The 19,037-nt window shown below is 47.3% G+C and overlaps 1 protein-coding gene and 1 pseudogene across 1 annotated transcript; one reads left to right on the top strand and one right to left on the bottom strand.

Annotated features, from left to right (window-relative positions):
- Nucleotides 1-3,438: 3,438 nt before the first annotated feature.
- Amigo1 (adhesion molecule with Ig like domain 1) lies at nucleotides 3,439-8,865 on the bottom strand. The gene is made up of 2 exons (XM_055618098.1): nucleotides 8,560-8,865; nucleotides 3,439-8,135 (listed from the first exon to the last, which is right to left on the bottom strand). Exon 2 carries the CDS (start codon nucleotides 8,034-8,036, stop codon nucleotides 6,555-6,557), a length of 1,482 nt encoding a protein of 493 aa, XP_055474073.1. The 5' UTR covers nucleotides 8,037-8,135; nucleotides 8,560-8,865; the 3' UTR covers nucleotides 3,439-6,554.
- A 7,713-nt stretch (nucleotides 8,866-16,578) lies between these two features.
- Nucleotides 16,579-17,104, top strand: LOC129684885 (60S ribosomal protein L7a-like; annotated as a pseudogene).
- Nucleotides 17,105-19,037: the final 1,933 nt, after the last annotated feature.

Genomic DNA, 19,037 nt, shown 5'->3' with positions numbered 1-19,037 from the left:
AAGCCACAGGGCTGATCGCAGACCTGAGTACAGGTCCTCCAAGTCCAATCTGGAGGGCCAGGTCTCAGCCAGTTTTGGTCCTAACATATCTAAATCTCTCCTCCCTAACTCTGTCCTCCTAAAGGAATAGTGGGGCACACAGAAAGGGAGGATCAATAGTAGTGACCACTGCACTTCCACCCTGACCCTGTGTTTCCCCTCAGAAGCCTCAGGCCTATACTCTTAAGTACTAGGAGTATGGTGCTGTGAAGGGCATGGCTTCTGGCTTCCATGGGTCTACGGCTTAAGGTTTCCTTTCCTGCTTCAGGCTCTTGGAGTAAGAACATAGTCTCCTTTCCTCCTGAAAATGCTTTACTGGAATTACCACACACAAGCATTCATGTGTGCGCGTGCGAGCACACACAAAATAGTTGTGTGTAAACTTTCAGTTAAGAGGAAGGATACTTCCCATTCCATTTGTCTAAGGGCAGGCAGCATTTGGCCCAGACTGAATGAAGGCAAGCAGAACTAACAGCAGCACGCAGGCTCAAACATTTGTCTTTTTTTTTTTTTTTTTTTAATCTTAATTGTTTTTGTTTTGTTTTGTTTTTCTGTCCTGGGATCCAGGAATGAAATGCTAGTCTAGCCTTAGCCATTCTTGCCAGAATGGCACAAAGAAAACTGAAGCTGAAGGTGGGAGGGCAGTGCCCCAGAACCGCCCTGGAGGAGGGCTGGAAGTAGATGGTCAGCATTGAGCAGGACTAAGCACAAATACTTTTTCTCTGGTGGGACAACCTTATCCCAGAAAACTTGGCTGGTCACAGATATGGTCAGAGAACAGCATTCCATTATTAAGCTGTTGTCAGAAGTTCCCAAAGAAGTTTTTAACCTGTCTTTGAAGCAGGCTAGTCTGTGTCACCTAGTACCCTATCTTTTAAAAAGGTTCTCAATTATCTCCCAGTGTGTCCTGGCAGAGATGACCAGACCCACACCTACAGTAAACCAAACCAAGTGAGGGAGCAGTGGAACTGAGGGGAAAGAAGTGCAAAGCACTACCTAGCCCCAGTCTTGCCAACCTGTGCGCACATCACCTTCCTGTGCCAGTGCAGAAGGGCACCCAGAAGTTGCCTAGTAGGACTGCATGTCCTGATTCACCAAAGGATGGCCCTCTGTGCTTCAGGGACAGTAATCTGGCTGGCACACACGGGAAGGGAAAGCCTCAGGGCAGTTCTAAGGATCCTGGCCATTCACTATCTTCTGTCAGTGTCTGAGCTTGATGACAGTGCTTGACTGGCAGCCTTGGCCTCCTCTTTTAAGGCCCTGGGAGAGGAAGCCCCCAGCATAGATTCCCTGCGGCCTGAACAAAAAAGCCAACTGTCCTTACTGCAGGGCCTGAGCTTTTTTTGCCATGTGGGTGGGGAGAGTACAGCATCACCACTGGTTGCCTAGGAGACAAGATAAGTGGTACAAATAAAGAAAGGGGAGGAGTTTAGAGGCCAGGTGGAAGAAAGACGGGGCTAGCCCAGGTACTGGACTCTTACCCTGTCACATGAGCCTCCTCTGCCCCCACTGAAGTGCTGCCTGGGAGGAATGATGGAAAGACTTAAGACCCAGCAGACAAAACTGCATCTCTCGTCCACGATCCAGGGATCTTTGGCTTAGAGTCGGATGGGTAGAAACAGCAGAAGAGATAAAGCTTTGGGAAGACAAGAGAGCTCGGACAACACAAAGGGGAGAACTCCAAGAAGTCTTCCCAGCCTGTTCTCTTACCAGCACCATCCTCTCAACCAGGCGGTCAGCCATAGCACAGCAACTTGGTAAAGATGGAAAAATACAGAGATGTGGACTATGGGAGGGATCTGACCTCACAACATCTGTTCCACTGACTGAACCGATGTGACTGGTGGTGAAACGGCACCACTCTTCCTCAAGTGAGAAAGACAACTTCCCAGACAGAAGAGGCCTACAGTGGCTCAGTTTCGTACACATAAGAGGTTATGCTAATTACATGTGTTCTCCCTGTTTGGTCTCCCATCCAAGTACACAGCAGGACTGACTAGTTCGCTTCTGAGATCAACAGAGATCTGGCACATACAGGGTAGTACAGGCCTAGATCTCACCCGTGTGGGATCAACCAGGACTATCCCTTCCAGAAGCCTAGTCAGAGTTTACAGTCCAGTTTCTGGTAGGGTATGTCTATAAGAAAAAGTAAAGATCCTGGGTTTTTTTGTTTTGTTTTTTTTTGTTTTGTTTTGTTTGCTATTCCACAGAACACTTGAAACAGTCATTGAGCATTAGCATACCCATTAGATGAATATGCTTTTAGCTCAAGATGAAAATATCCTGGTAATAATCAAAATTTTATGAAAGTGAGCTTTCATAAAAAAAAAAAAAAAAAAAAAAAGCAAACTTCCAACCCAAGCATTTTCCCATTGTACCATTAGAAAGCTTGATCTAGCCTTTTAAGAGAACTCTGCAGGGAGGCAACCCTCCTCCTTAGGGAGCTAGGGAATTGTCATTATACACAGCCCTGGCCCATGGTAGCTAAACTCTTGCTTGCTAAAGGCACTGGGACACTGCTTTTGAGACTGTCTCGGAGGTTAGAAAACCATTATGGTCTCTTGGGCAGATCAGACCCCTGCCTGATTTTGTGTAGTCTGTAAGAATAGTAGCTTTTACATTTTTTAACTGGTTAGGAAAAAAAAAAAAAAAAAAACTCAAAAGAAATTAACATTTTCATGCCCATAGGTGACATTGCTTTGATTCATGTCCTAGAAACCTGGACCTCAGTGATATACAGATGAAAGGTGGTGTAAGCTTTAAGACACGGGGTCTAGCGACAGACAATTAGGTCATCCTTAGAAGACATTAATGTAGTTCTCCCAGGACCCTGGTTAGTTCTCACAAGAAGTTGTTATAAAAAGGGCAGGCAAGACCCCTGAAATCTAGCTTGCTCCCTGTTTCTCTGTGTGATCTCTTCTGCATGTCCCCCATTACCGTGATGACACACACCAGGAAGCCTTCTCCACATGCACAATGGGACCCCAGACCTTGGACTCTCATCTTCTGAAACTATAAGCTAAGTAAACCTTTTTTTCCCTCATAAAATACTCTACCTTGAACATTTCATTCTGGCAAACAGACTACTACATTGGGACAGAAACACAGTCATTCATCTATAACTGTCTATGGATATTTGTCTGCTACAGCAATGCAGTTGAGGTTTAATAGATGGTGAAGCCTATAAAAAAATATTTATCCAATATATTTACTGTCTGGCTTCAGAGAAAAAGTTTGCCATTCTCTAACCTTAATGCCTGGATGATGCAGATTTTATACTTAGTTTCCTAGATGATGCAGATAACAACACTTAAAGAGGTTCTCTCTTTCGATATGTCACACCCTTTTGAAGTATACTGAACCCACCCACAGGCTAAGATAAATGAACCAACCACAAACTGTGCCAGAGCAGAGACTCAAGCCAGGTTTAATGGTCATTGTCTAGTTATAGAGCCCACTGGCTCTGAGGTTTGCCAGCCTGGTATACACAGTGGGAGGGATTACAGAGGCAAGAACACACACACAAAACTGGAAAATTGGCTTTGTTCTCCCCAGATGGGTCTACCCTCTCCTGGCCTCTTCCAGAGGCCCCATAGATACAGCAAAGAAAAAGATCACAGATAATTACACAGACCATAGAGCCCTGTCACATCCTGTCTCCAGAGACACCTGCCTCTCCTTCCTGGGAGATCTAGTTTATGGGTACATGTGGGGTGAAGGTCAGCCTTTCTTAGATCTACACCTGGCAATTTTCTTCCCAAGGTCTAATGGGATTATATATGCAGAATATGGATACACACATACACCCCTCTTACAAGGAGAAAGCTACCACTGGGTTATAAGAACTGAAACCACAATAAGAAACCCATCAGTTAAATGTCCTGGTAGACCAACATGTCCTGCAGGTGTCTCAAATGAGGGCCCAAGTTAATAGATACAGTAAGGACAGTAAGGGCTGCAGAGTAGGACTTAGAAAGAAAATGGCCCTCCTGGTCCTCAGGAGCTCATCTAGAATGCTCTAGAAGGCAAACGTCATTCAACCCCCATTTAAAAGCATTTCATAGCTCTAGATGGTGTCAGGAGAGGACAGTGCCACATAAGAGATTTTCCCATTCACTGATGTCTAGCAACAGAGGTCGGGCTCTTGGACCTCTGGTGACAAGTCCTCAGAAGTCTTTGAACTATAACCCGACAACGCTCCTCTCCAACCCCTGTCTCCTAGGACAGGTAACACAGGAAGGACAACCAAGAGCTGTATAGCCTCCACCAGCATCCTTTGTGGTCCTTCACTGCTCTGGTTCTAGCCTCTGGTCTTACAGACATGTAGGCTTTCAGGAGGGTTTGTAAGGAGTTTGCTGAAACAGCTACTGCCTCGCCATCCCTTCTCCCAAAGGCTTCAACGTGGGGTCCTCCTAACTCCAGCCTCTGCAAGAAGTGGGTCGGAGCTGTTGGGGGGATGGGTAAAGGTCCAGGGTGTTTGACAATTAAAGTGCAAGCGATTGTGCAGTCGAGGAGCCTGGCATGGTCACTGTCTCTCCTACAGTGCAAGAAAATTGTGTGTGAGAAGTTGTGTACGTGGGTGGAGGCTGTTCTAGAGATGGTGGCAGTAGCGGGGGCCACAGATTCACTGTCCTGGTGGAGGTCAGGGTGCTGGTGAGCATGCGTACCTATGAGCATGCAACTACTTAAGGGGAATCGCTGCACCTCTCTCTTGACAAAATTAGGTTACTGATAAAGGATGGACAGGAGCCTAGGGATCCCAGGAGCAGACAGAGGACAGTGCTTACTTCAGTTTCTCTTCCCCAGTCCTTACAGGCAGCCTGACAGGCCCCCCTAGCACTAAGCGGCCCTCACCCACGGGTAAACAACACCCTTTAGAACCTCAAAAGCAGGTCAGGAAACTGGAGGACCTGGACAACTTCCAACCACAGGAAACAAGGGAAAGAAAAGACACTGAAAAAGACCAACGCTGGGGAACACTTTTCACCTTTGCCCTCCTCACCCCTCTTCCAGAGCTCAGAACTGCCTCCAGGGCCTGCAGTATGGCAAAGGATGCAGGGGACAGTCATCTCTGTACCCAAAGCATTTTGCAAGCCTGGATGGAAGCTAAGGCTGCTTTGTTTTTAAGTCCCTCTGCTCTGACAGGCATAACTGCACTGACTTCTGACTGAAAGGAACGGTATGACAGAAGTTTTCAGAGTTTAGTGCCCTTTAAGCCTCTGTTACAAGACCGCCTGCCCTAGAGCCTGGTGGGGGGGAGGCAGAACTCTACACCACACTTTGTATCACCATTTTGGGACAGAGACCACTAGGTTCCAACCCTTCAGATGACAAAATCCCACGCTTTGGCTTTGCAGCAGGAGTGAGGCAGCCTTGACAGCAGAGAGAAGATACATGTGGAGTCCTGTCAATCTTCAGACCTAGTCTAATGGAGCAGGGCCAGACTTGACCTCACTCCTCCCTTTGCAGAACAGCATTAGGTGGAAGGCTTAGAACCCCACCTGAGCTGACTAGAAGGTTGGCTGAAGAGATGGCATATGCAGAAAATCAGGTAGGTCTTCCTGGCTGCTACATCGAAGAGGTTGGTTTTCCTCATCCTTTCAGGGACAGTGGCCCTTGTGCCCCATTGGTGGCAAGGCAACCATAATGCCCTGCCTTCAGTGTCCCCTAGTCTGATCCCGACAGATAGATATTGGGAGTCAAATACTAATCAAAGCTTTCCCCCAGCCAGAGAATTAGCCTACCTGGAATTTATGTCCTATCTACAAGTTTTATGCTATGACAGGGACCTCTTAATTCATTCTGTATCCATCTGTGCCACCTGCCCCAGGACAAGCGCAGACACTATGTCCTATATTGCTGCCATAACTAACAGGCAAGAGGCCAGGCTCCTGCAGATATCCACCCACTCAGGACTCCTGGGGAAAGAAGACAGCTCTAGTGAGAAGTCTCACAGCAGCTTTAGGGAGTGTTATTGATCCAGGTCTCAGTCTTTTCCTGACTCATTTTCCAAAGGTTTCCAGTTCCCTAGCTGTGAATGTGACTTCCTGACCAGAGAGGATACTGCAGCTCCCAGCATGGCTCCTGTGGAGGCTCCCCCAACACACACAACTTCACAGGTGTGGGTGGGCAGAGACAGAAAAAAAAATTTGTTTTTCAAATGGTTTTCTCTTAAGGAGCTATGGATGACCTCAAAAAAGTTTAGGGAATCTGCTCCTCCCCTCACCCCTTTCCTCATTCCTGTCCAACTCAGACGCATCCCTCCTCCTCTATCACACTGAGAATAGCCAAGGTAGGGGTGTGGCGTCTGCCTGAGGATTAATATATCCGTATACGAAGCTTGCAGCATCCACAGCCTCACTGGGGTCTTGCCTGCTCTTGTGCCCATGACCGATTCCCTGGTGGTCAGGAGGAACCTACTCCCTTGGGCATCCAGCCCTCTCTTCCATCCCCTCGGATCCCTCAGGGGTACACTACCTCTCCTGGGGCAGAACCTCCCCACCAGCCTATGCTGCTCACACCACAATGGGTGTGTCGGAGAAGACCGAGCTGACCGACTCTGGATCTGACATCCTCCGTTGGCCCTTGCCTGTTGCCTCGGGCACTGGCAGAGTGTTGCCTGGCTTGAGTTTGCCATTTTGACCCTGCCCTGGTCCAGCAGGTTCCAGGAACGCTACCCGACGGTCAAAACCATCATCTTTGTCCCCGCCAGCCATAGGATCATGGTTGGGTGTGGTGCTGAGCATAGAAGAGCTGAGGCTATCTCCTTGATGGCTGGAAGGCTTCTCCACACCCCGGCACCAGCAGCGGCAAGGGGTGAGGTACAAGTATATGAGGACCAGAACCACACTGAGGATACAGCCCACCAGGGTGGTATAGGCCGTGTTGAGGGTGTCATGGTGTCCGTGCAAGGTGAAGTTGTACACTTTCAACTCCACAGACAGTGTCTCATTGAAAGTCTCCCCCATGGCATAGCAGGTGTACACACCCCCATCCTCAGCCTGCACCTTCTCAAAATGAAGACTGCCATCCTTGGACACGGTCGCTGTGCCATTGGCCCCCTGATTTAGCACCTGTTCATTGCTGGGTGTCACCCACACTTTGGTCATCCCTTGCTGTTTGGTATCACACCTGATGTCCAAGGTGTCTCCCAGGTGAGCCTCCAAGGCACTTTCCTTGTACTCGCTGCAATTGAAGAAATCCAGACTGAAGACATTGTGCAGCTTCTTGGAATGCATGCAGTACAGATCCTCCTGGAAGTCCATCACAGAGCTCAGCTGCCGGTACTGCCAGTGCGAAAAGAGCTGGTAGAGCTTGCAGTCACATTCCAGCGGGTTGTTGTGCAGGTACAGCCCGTTCTTGACCCATGCCGGCAACTTCTGCAAGTCAGTCAGCGGCAACTTCTTCAGCCTGTTGGAGGACAGATCCAAGAGCATCAGCTTGGGTAATTTGTTTCCGTCCTTGATCAGTTCCAGAGGGAAGCGAGAGATGAGATTCTGGCTCAAGTAGAGTTTCTGCAGCTGGGCCATGTCCTCGAAGGCATACCGGTCCACCACCTCAATGTGGTTATTGTAGAGCAGCAGTACTTCCAGCGCGTGCAGACCACTGAACAGGAACTCATCCAGCGTGTGAAGGTGGTTGGAGGAGAGGTCCAGGTACCGAAGGTTGGGTACCGGGACAAAGGCCTCAGAGGAGATAAAGTTCAGGTGGTTGTGGCTCAACAGCAGAGAGTGCAGGTTGATCAGCCGGGTAGGGGTCCACTCGGCCCTCAGCCGGCTCAAGTTGTTGTGGCTGAGGTCCAGGAGTGCTGTGTAGCTGGGCAAAGACTGGGGCACATTGGGCAGCTGCTGCTTGGAGCAGCTGAGGATGTTGCTGGCGCACAGGCAGTTGGCGGGACAGCTAACCACAGACCGGCCAGCCCTGGCTACCTCAAAAAGGAGCAGGAACAAGGAGAGCAGCAGGAGCCAGGGGCCTCGCAGGTCACGCTGGGGTTGCATAGTGTCACTGGGCAGAGCAAGGAAGGCCACAGGAAGATCTGGGAGAGAGTCACCCCGGCATGTTCTTGTGACGTATGGAAGGGTCAATTTCGCAACAGGCTTGGGAGAAAGAAGATGGGTCTGTAGTCACCCAAGACTCTGGAGGAAGGACAGACACTCCCACTTTCCCCTCCCGCCCCTACCCCCAACCCCTGGTCGAGCAGAAAGAGGATGCAGTCCTGGATAGTTCCCAGGCACCGTGCAGGCAGGCTGTGGGCTCGAAATGCTAGGGCATGAGAGGCATTGGCGCAAAGGCCCAGTGGGCTGGGGTGTCGGGTGCTGAGTGAGGGGACGCACGGAGTGTGCCCTGTCGTGGCAGTGGTGGGGTGTCACAGGGATTGCACGCTCGAGGTTTGGAGGCGGGGTCATCAGGGCCTTTCCCGAGGAACCAAGGGAAGGTCAACAGGGTACCGGGCTAGGAAGGGCCGAAGGTTCCCGGGGCCTGTGGCGCGGGTTCCCTCCCCACAACCTCCGGTCACTGCACCTGCTCCGCGACGCTGCGTCTCAGCCCATGGCCAGTCCGGGAGCTCCGTCGCGGCCTCCCCCGTCCGCGCCTCCACGGCCGGCCTGTCACGGCGCCCGGCGTATGCAGGGGCCCGCGCCCGGCGACATCTCCTGCGAGGAACTTGCTGGGTTCCGCACCGTCCACCCGCGCCGCCGCCTCGCCCCGACCGCCGCGCCCGTCCACCCGAGCCCACCTGGCACGACCTGCCGCCCCTGAACCCACGGGCCAGGCGTGGAGCAGGGCGGCGAGAGAGAGACGACGCGATCCCAGCCGAGGGAGCAGCGTGGGGGCAGCGAGCAGCGAGCACCGCGCGCGCGCCCGCCGCCGCCGGAGCCTCGAGGCGCGTGCGCGCGGCGGGGGCGGGGCGCACGTGCGTGTGTTTGTCTCTGGCTCCCGGCAGACAGCCCGGCCGCCGCCTCGAGTCGGGGGGTCATTTCCTCTGCGAACCGGTGCTGGGCCCAAAGCTAGCGACCCCTCCCCTCCCTCTCCTCCCTTTCTCCCTTCTCCTCATGCCCCAGGATGTCTCTTTCTACCCAAACCCACTGGCAGGAAAAGTTAAGTCTAACAGGAGTGAGTTCGCTGGAATCAGTGAACTGACTCGGGGCAAGAAGAGTCTTTTAATTTTCCAAATTAAAGAAATCTGGCCCGACTCCTGCTTGTCAGTGTTGGCGGGAAATTCTTTAGTCACATTTTTTTTTTTTTTTGACGTTCTTCCTGTATTTTTTCTGAAGCTGTGAAGTCCTCAAAATTTGGAGGAGAAGAGCTTTATTTTGTTTTTGTTTTTTCCCCATCTGGTCTTGACTCGACTAGTCCATACACCCTGGAGGACCCCTGAAAAACACAGCTCTGTAGCCCGCAAGCCTGCTAGGCCCGAGTGGGGTTGGGAGGTGTGCCCTTCCATTGTACCCTTCCCACTCCAAGCACTTTCTGATTGGGAGATGATTCCTGTAGTATCTTCATTAAACTAATTCTCAAAATGAAGGCCAGCGGTAAGGGCTTGGGGTGTTTTCTGTACGATGGTCCCCCAAACACAAAAAAAGCTGTTAGTCAGTGTTTGATACTGACTGGGGGCAAGACACAGGGTGAACCAAGACCATATCATCCAAGACTTCATTCTTGAGACAGTGGACACAGAAGGAAAAATTACCAAGTTTTCCTTTCTAGTCACTTACAGTAGCAAGACCAAGCCTAAAATTAATGTCTCAACAAGTTAGCTTGCTAAGAGTTTTAAAAAGAAAGAACATGTATCTGTCCCATATATTTTACCATGAATTTAAGTGACTGTATTATCTTTTCAAGGGATGTTAGCACATTAACCTTATGCATGATCTAAAAACATTTTTCCCCTTTCCCTGTTTAATCCAGGCATGGTAAAAAGTTAGGGAGGGTGGTGGACCATTTTGGAGGGGAAGGAAGGAGGAATCAGACATCGGTTGCTATGAATCACAGTTTCTGTTGGTCAGAAATTCTGGAGAAGCACACTAGGCAGTCCGGGCCTGGAAGTTTTTCAGGTACATGTTACATGGAAGCTGGTCATCAGAAAACTTGGGACTGGGGCCAGAGGGTCAGCTTTCACGGAGGGTCACATGGATCCCTCAGATGGCTGGCTGTCAGCAAGAAACCTCAAAGTCCAGGAAGGTCAGGTCTCAAGCCTGCTTAACTACCCTGACAAGACAGCTTCTCTCAGGACAAGAGATCCAAGAGCCTACAAGACAGAAGTCACAATGACCTAGCTCTCTAAAGGGTTGCTGTCATCTTCACTTTGATCACATAGTCAGATCCTGGTGGTGAGAGACCAAACAAGGTCATGAATTCCAGTAGAAGAGGGTTGTTGAGGGCCATCTTGGAGCTGTTATCACACACATGGTCTCTGAAGTCACATATTTTTTTTAATTTTGAAAATTTTCAAACATACTAAAAGCATGCAATGAACTTTTATATATCCGCTATCTTTATTCGATAAGTGACAAGGAAATACTATCATTTTATTCAAATAGCCCTGGAAAAATGCATGCTCTCCTACCCTGCTTTACTCTCCCCCGGCCTTCCTTTAGACTCCAGCATTCCAGACTCTCTTCTCCTATCCCTCTACTCTTTTCACTCTGTTTGAGAGGTAAGGAAAACACAGGTAGCAAGAAAAAGGCCCTTCGTGTTGGACATCAGTTTTAAGAGTTGGTATTTTGAACACAGGGAACTTCCCAGAGACTCATACTCCAACCAAGGACTATCCATGGAGATAACCTAGAACCCTGACAATGCAGCCACTTCTGATGAGAACTGATAGACTTAGATCAGAAAGAAGGAGAGGAGGACCTCCCCTATCAGTGGACTTGGGGAGGGGCATGCATGCAGAAAGGGGGGGAGGGGGGACTAGGAGGGGAGGAGGGAGGGGCTTATGGGGGATACAAAATGAATAAAGTGTAATTAATAAAAGTTAAATAAAAAATTTTAAAAAAAGAGTTGGTATTTAAGCCAGGCAGTGGTGGCACACCTTTTTAATGCCAGTACTTGGGAAGCAGAGGCAGGCAGATCTCTGAGTTCAAAGCCAGCTTAGTCTACAGAGAGAGAGCTTCAAAAGAGCCAGGACTACATAGAGAAACACTGTCTTGAAAAATAAACAAGCTGGTCGTGGTGGTGCACACCTATAATCCCGGCACTTTGGGAGGTTGAGGCAGGTGGATCTTTGTGAGTTCGAGGCCAGCTTCTTCAAAGTGAGTACAGGACAACCAAGGCTACACAGAGAAACCCTGTCTCATATAAAACCAAACAAACAAACAAAAAAAGAGAAGAGTTTGTTTCTATAGTATCTATAGTTTGGATAGCTTCTCAGTCTCTTTTAATCTTGAGTACACTTAAAAAATTTTAAAGTATGCATGCAAACCACGGAGGAAACTTGTTACTAGTGAGATTCCGAGTCTCTAGTCCAAAGAGGGGCCCAGTAATCTGTTTTTCTAACATGTTTGATATTAATGCTTCAAATCCACAGACCATGCATTGAGTCGCAAGGGGCTAGACGTGTGCCATTCAAATAGGCAGCCGTTGCTCAGCACATCTAGCTATTAGAATTAATTACAAATAAATAGCATTAGAAACCATATCTTCAGTTTTTCCTAGCCACACCGAAAATAGTAGTGAGATGTGGCTAGCTTCCGAATGGAACAAGACATTGTCCCAGAAAGTCCTTTGGGTGGCACTGCACAGAGAATTGACTCATAACAACTCTCCCACAGCTGCATTTTAGACCAAACCACTATTAATTCACAACAAAAGACAACCTGAGCAAGATAAATTGCAACAGGTTATTTACAGCGTGTATTTATTTCCTCTTGCTGGAGTAGATCAACCCAGTGTTCCTAAATACAGCTTCAAAGGTTATTTGTTTAGCACAGGACTTGAACAAAAGAGGTTGCATATTATCTATTAGCTTATGATACTGGGTGAATTGCTTTCCTCCACACTACAAATATTTTTTTCTTTCTGTTGGACTGACGGATATTGACTATTAGAATCAAAGTAGAGAATGGTAGGGGAAGACACCCTATTAAGAAACTAGGCCACAGAGGAAGACAATGCAGCCAGTCCTGATGAGACCTGATAGGCTAGGGTCAGGTGGAAGGGGAGGAGGACCTCCCCTATCAGTGGCCTGGGGGAGGGGCATGCAAGGAGATGGGGGGGGGATTGGAACCAGGGAGGGGGCTACAGCTGGGATACAAAGTGACTAAATTGTAATAAGTGAATAAAACTAAATTAAATTTTTAAAGAAAAGTAATAGAAAAACTAACTTTTGGAGCCGAGGAACACAAAAAATTGGGGTTGAAGATATACTTAGTTGGTGGAGTGCTCGCTTGCCTAGCTTTCAAGAGACTCCGAGTTTGATAAAGACCAGCATAGGGTGTATAAGATCCCACCTTAAAAATTAAAATTAAGCAAGGAAAAAAAAATTAAGCAAGGATCCAAAACAGCTAGCTTAAAAAAATATATATATTACATGTGTGGGCGGGGAGGGGTGGGGAAGTGGAGGTGGGCTGAGGGGTGCCATGTGTGTAGGTGCCCTTGCAGAGACCAGAAGAGGATGCTGGATCCTGTGGAGCTGGAGTTACAGGCGTTTCTGAGCTCTGGGTATGGGTGCTGGGAACTTCTCTGTAGGTGCTCTTAGCTGCCGAGCACCTCTCCAGCCCCCAAACTGGAATATTTTAGGAGTTCTTGCATTTTGTGGAGGACTTCAGGGTGTTAGTAACAGTGGTAATGTTTGTGTTCAGAAACATCTTATCTCCACATCTCCAGAAAGAGAGGCTTATATATTTGAGGATGTCTTGGAGCAGTTAGTATTGAGAACTGCTTAAAGGGATAAAAGTTTAGTGCTCACCAGTGGGTTGCACTCTTCATATTATCACCTGCATTTTTCTTTTTGTTTCATCCCTGATGGCACTTTTTCTAAGGGAATTTCTGTGGCCACTTCCCACCTTGTAAATTGCCACTGTTTCCTTGGCTCTTTTACTTGCAAGGTTCTGAGCACGCTCATACATTGATGGCTTGCTTATCCTACAGGCAAATAATTCCTTCTTTTTAGACAACTGGTGCCATGCCCCCCTTTTGCCGCTCCTTGCCTTTGTCACCTCATCCATGCAAACTTCCTGAAAGCTTTGGGTGGTCTCCAGAAACCACAAGGATGGATGTGTTAACTAGAGGCTGAAAGTGGATCCATGGTGTGGGTCGGGGGATGGGGTACTGTAGACAGTTTCCAGTACTCTGGACTCTTCAGGTTCATTAAACCTATCTAGTTTTAATCTATAGCTCTCAGTCAGGGCTGCCCTGCCTTTACGGAAAGTAAATTATGAATATTTTCTTGACTTTTGATGCTCACATATGGACATCTCAAAATAGTCCTGAATTGAGTCATTACATAGACATTTCTTAGAAATATATCTGACAACTTCATGGTTCAAAATGTTAGTTCATCCCTGAAAGACAGGACCAGGCATCCCAGAGGTAGAGGCCAGCTTCCCAGGCATGGTTACAAACCAGAATCCTATAGAGCCCCCAACATAGTCTTTTAAAGGAGATTTGGTGTTTTGTTTTGTTTAAAAGATTTTTGTCATGAACCTGAAAATATTTTCTTTTCCTCTTCATTCCCCCCTCTCTTTTGATTTTTAAAGGCTTGTAAGTCTAAAAATTAAATCCTAGCTAACATTGAGATTTCTCAGATAATTTTGTTTCTTTTTAAAATAAATTTATTTATTTATTTATTTATTTATTATTTATACAGAATTCTGCCTGCATATGTGCCTGCAGGCCAGAATAGGGCAGCATATATCATTATAGATGCTTATGAGCCACAATATGGTTGCTGGGATTTGAACTCAGGTCCTTTGGAAGAAAAGTCAATGCTCTTAACCTCTGAGCCATCTCTCCAGCCTTCAGCTAATTTTCATATCATACAAAATCTTGACTAGTTTGTATTGTGTCTGGAGAGTTTAATATTCCAGTTTAGGAAGTTAGGGCTTTTCGACTTACGAGGAAATAATTCTCAAACAAACAGCTAAGGATTTTTCTTCATGACCTCAGACAAATGATTAACTCTGTGTGAATAGTTTTTTCCTCTAACCTCTGTCTCTCTCCCTCGCTCATTTTGTTTTGTTTTGGTTCTTGAGACAGGGTTTCTCTATGTAACCCTGGCTATCCTGGAACTCACTTTGTAGACCAGGCTGGCCTCAAACTCACAGAAATCCACCTGCTTCTGCCTCCCGAGTGTAGAGATTCAAGGCATGTGTCACCATGCCCTGCTCTAATCATACTTCCTGAGTTTAATTCAACTGTGTTTGAGGAATTTCAACCATTCATACTGTTCTTAACTGCTTATCTTGTTAATTATAACTTCGGCTGGTCTGGCCCTTACCTGTCATAAGAGAGTGTAAAACTGCCCATGTTACAGCGGTCAATTCACAAGCTAGCCGGCAGAGTAAGAGCCAGGAGAGAGAAGCGTCACTCTGTGGTTTAGAGAACAGTCTCTGCAGCCAGGCTTCCCGTCTTTGCTCTGCCCCTCACTGTGTTAGTTCATCTGTACCATGGAGACAATAAGAATGCCTGCCTAATGAGCTAGTGAGATTTTAACAAGCTTATACATCCCAATAGAGTCTCTTAACAGGCAGGAAACACCACATACAACAGGAAGTAGGAGGGAGCTGTCTTTGCACCTTTGGTCAGGGTCCTTTCCTTAAATTTGTCTTTATTCTTTCCCAGCCTCATACATGTACATAATGAATTGTAGTCATTTTCACACACCCATTACTCTCTTTTGTCACCACGCCTCCCACTGAAATACTTCTTCACAGCAAGTGGCATCCTTCTTTCCTCTGTGTGTGTGTGTGTGTTTGCACACGCTTCTTTGTGTAACTAAGTTTAATCAAGCCTTTCTTACCCCAGTATAGCTGGGAGATTATTTATTGGAGTATGAATGCCAAACCTGTCACTCCAGCCACAATTAACTGTCAATCGTCCATCAGAGGAGGGTGTGGCCTCATGAGCTCTTTTCCTGCCCATGATGGGATGCTGATGGGCCTAAAGTGCAGGTAATCACAGCTTCACTGAGTCTCAATGTACTATGAGACTTTTAGGGGCAATTCCAAACACACAGACTAGTACGAGAGCTGTGATTTGTGATATGTGTTCTGCAAGGCCCTATGTTCCAGGGTCCAGCGGAGCTTATGGACAGAACAGAGTTCTATGTGTTGATGATTGGGAAGCTAGGGGCTGGAAAGAGGGCTCAGAGGTTAAGAGCACTGGCTGCTCTTCCAGGGGACCCAGGTTTGACTCCCAGAACTGACACAGAGGTTGACAACCCTCTGTAACTCCAGACCCAGGGGATCTGATACCTTTTTTTTTTTTTTTTCCTGCTTCCACAGACACTGTATACATTTGGTACACAGGCTAAAGGGGAAAAAAAAACCTTAAAGGGCTGGGAAGTCACGAGGGAGCCACAGTGGAAGCTGAACAAGCTAAAAGGACCAGGGGTCAGTAGCCAGTCGAGCCAGCTCCTACGAGGGCTCATGTCATCCCAACAGGTCTGGCCACCAGCAAAGCCAGCAGTCCCTTTAAGACTGCAGGATCTCTGCTGCACTCAGGTTGGATCAGACCGTAGCTGCAGTATCCAGATCAGTTCTGGGAAGCTCGTTTACAGCCTGGAGCATGGCCAGAGGTCGCTGATGGAGCTGTGCACAGGCCAGTAATCACATCATATGCATTTGCTCACAAACATCTGTTGAGTCCCCAGGGCAGAGCACTCTGTTACAGGCCTCAGGGTGAGGCTGGGTAAAATGGGATGTAAATACGTTTTGAAAAGAGTTTTTCCCCTGTCTGGGGCCTAGGAAGTAAGATATATAGATTGTATTCAATTTAGCAAGTACCTACCAACTAACTGTTGTGTTCAGGATTCCCTGTAGGTCGTATGGCTTCTGTGGTCTGGTAGGAAGATCACTAGGTTGACTCCAAGGCTGCAGGACTCAGGTTCCAACCCTGTCAACTCACTGTGAAACTATGAAGACATTACCCTGAGCCTCAGTTTTCTCACCTAGAAAGTAGAAGCTATAAGAACTTCCTTATTAAGAGTTCAGACTGGGGCTGGAGGGATGGCTCTGTGGTTAAGAGAACTGACTGCCCTTGCAGAGAATCCGGGTTCCATTCCCAGCACCCACATAAAGGCTCATAACCATCTGTAACCGCAGTTCCAGTGCCCTCTTCTGACCTCCATGGGTAGTGCACACACACGGTATCCAAACCTGGATTCAGGCAAAACACCCAGATTTATTTAAAGATTTAAATAAATCTTTAAAAAGGGCAGATTGCAGAGCCGCAGACCTATTGAATTAGAATCTTCATCATTGAGATCCTGGGAGGAAAATTCAAAATTCCACACAGGTGCCTGCTCTTGAAATCTTGACAGCCACTTACACATTACCCAATTTTCCTTTCCTTTCTTTCTCTCTCCTCTAGCCCAGCAAGATGTCCAACAGAAAGAAGGCCGAGGGGAAGGAGGTGGCTCTGACCACCAGTAGTAAAGAAACAGGAGGCCCAAAAGGTGGTCAGTTCTTTTCTTTCTTTCTTTCTTTTTTTTTTTTTTTTTTTTTTTTTTTTTTTTTTTGCGAAAAGGCCCAAGAAATTCAGTGTTGGCCAGTCCAAAAGAATGCTCACACACTTCTTCAAACAGCCCTGTTACATCAGGCTGCAGCAGCAAATTACCTCCTCGATAAGCAGCTCAAAGTACCTCCTGCCATTAACCAGTTCACCCAGGCCCTGGACCAGCAAACAGCTACCCGACTGCTTAAGCTTGCTCACAAGTGCAGGCCAAAGACAAAGCAGGAGGAGAAGCAAAGGCCGCTGGCCTGTGCTGAGAAGAAAGCTGCTGGTGAAGGGAATGTCAACTGAGATAGCACCTGTCCTTTGAGCAGGGGTCAATACAGTCACCAACTTGGTGGAGAACAAGGAGGCTCAGCTGCTGGTGATTGTGCATGATGCAAGATTCCATTGAGCTTGTGGTTTTCCTACCTGCCCTGTGTCAAAAGATGGGGGTCCCATAAGACATTGCACTATTGGGATGTGTCAGCATGACCTTGTTGGAAGAAATGTGTCACTGTGGTGGTAGGCTTTGAGGCCTCCTATGTTCAAGCTATGCCCAGTGTGGCACACAGTGTCCTTTTGCTGCCTGCAGATCAGGATGTAGAACTCTCAGCTACTTCTCTGGCTCCATGTACATCTGGAAGCTGCCATGCTTTCCGCCATGATGAGAATGGACTAAACCTCTGAACCTGTAAGTCAGCCTTAATTAAATGTTTTCCTTTTGTAAGAGCTGCGTGGTCATGGTGTCTTTTCACAGCAATAAAACCTTAACTAAGACCCCGGCTTTCAGAGCAATAGTCTCTAGATATGGGCTTCACATCAGAATGTACATCAGAATGTAAAAGGTACTTGGAAAAATGATCTCAAAGCCATCTCCAGACTTACCTAAAATTTTGGTTTGGGGCCTATACATTTGTATTGGATGTGATTTTAAGTGAGTCTTTATACTCTTAGATTTAAGAGTCATTATTACAGAATTTGGGTAAGATTAAATGAAGACATTTGGGGAAACTCTGGTAGCTCACACACAAAAGATGACAGGGTTTGGGAAGAAATCATCATAAGCACTTTCGACAGTATAGAACAGTGTACTTTCTGGAGTCTTCAGAGCTGCAAGGAAGAGTCTTCTGCAGTCTGGGTATAGTGGTGCATGCCTTTATTCCCAGCACTTGGGATGCAGAGGCAGGAGATCTATGTGAATCTGAGGCCAGTCTGGTCTACATAGTGTGCTCCAGGCCAGTCAGACTATCCAGGGATATATAGCAACACCCTGTTTCCTCCTCCTCCTCCTCATCATCATCATAAAACAATAACAGTAATCTTACATATCAGGCTTTGGGAAGAGAGATTTGCTGCAGGACCCAAAAGGCAGTCAGGGTTCTAGCTGTAGAAACTGTGGGCCCAGAGCCGCTACAAGTTAGAGAACTGAAACAGTGTTCTGCTGTGATAGAAAGAGGCTTGCAGGGTCTGGAGAGCTGGATCAGTGGTTAAGAGTACTTGTTCTTGCAAAGGACCAGGGTTTGATTACCAGCACCCACGTGGAGGGGTGAGCTCAGACACCAGTCATGCATGTGGAACACAGACATAGGTACAGGCAAAACACTCATATGAATACAAATTTAGAAATCTAAGGAAAAAAATTTAATCCCAGCACTCAGGGAGGCAGAGGCAGGTGGATCTCTGTGAGTTGGAGGCCAGCCTGGTCTACAAAGGGAGTTCAGGACAGCCAAGGCTAGACAGAGAAATCCTGTCTTAGGTGTGTGTGGGGGGGGCTTGTAATTCAAGAGTCACTTTTGTTTGTTTCTACAAGAACATACTTCATCACAAAAAAAAAAAAAAAAAAAAAAAAAAAAAAAAAAAAAAGGCCTGGAGTAGGTCAAATTGCTACTAGGCAATGTGGAGAACTCTTAAGGGTAGAATTTTTTTTTATCAAGTGCTTTCCTTTGGCCTACGTGCGCCCCAGCCATTCATGTTTGATTTTAGTTTGTTGACCAATCTCTGTCTAATTACAGTGATTAGTGGAACAGAGTTAGTTTTGTTCATAATACCTGGATACATAATATCTGGGGTCTGGTTTCCTCCCAGGAAAGTAAGCATGGAAAATCTTTAAAATTAAGCATAGAGCCAATAAATTGGCTCAGCAGTTAAGATCAAATTCTACTCTTTCCAAAGACCCTCCTACACTTCCCAGCATCCACACCAGGTGGCTCACAGCCACCTGTAACTCCAGCTCCAGGGGATCTGATGCCCTCTTCTGGCCTCTATGGACACTGCACTCATGTGCACAATTCCTCCCTACCCCAATACACATAACTAAAAATAAACAATAAAGTGTGTGTGTGGGG

The sequence above is a fragment of the Psammomys obesus genome, unplaced genomic scaffold, assembly GCF_907164565.1.
Source record: "Psammomys obesus unplaced genomic scaffold, mPsaObe1.curated_primary_1811, whole genome shotgun sequence".
Lineage (NCBI taxonomy): Eukaryota > Metazoa > Chordata > Mammalia > Rodentia > Muridae > Psammomys > Psammomys obesus.
Note: the sequence above shows the minus strand (reverse complement) of the source record. Positions and strands in the feature narration are given on the sequence as shown.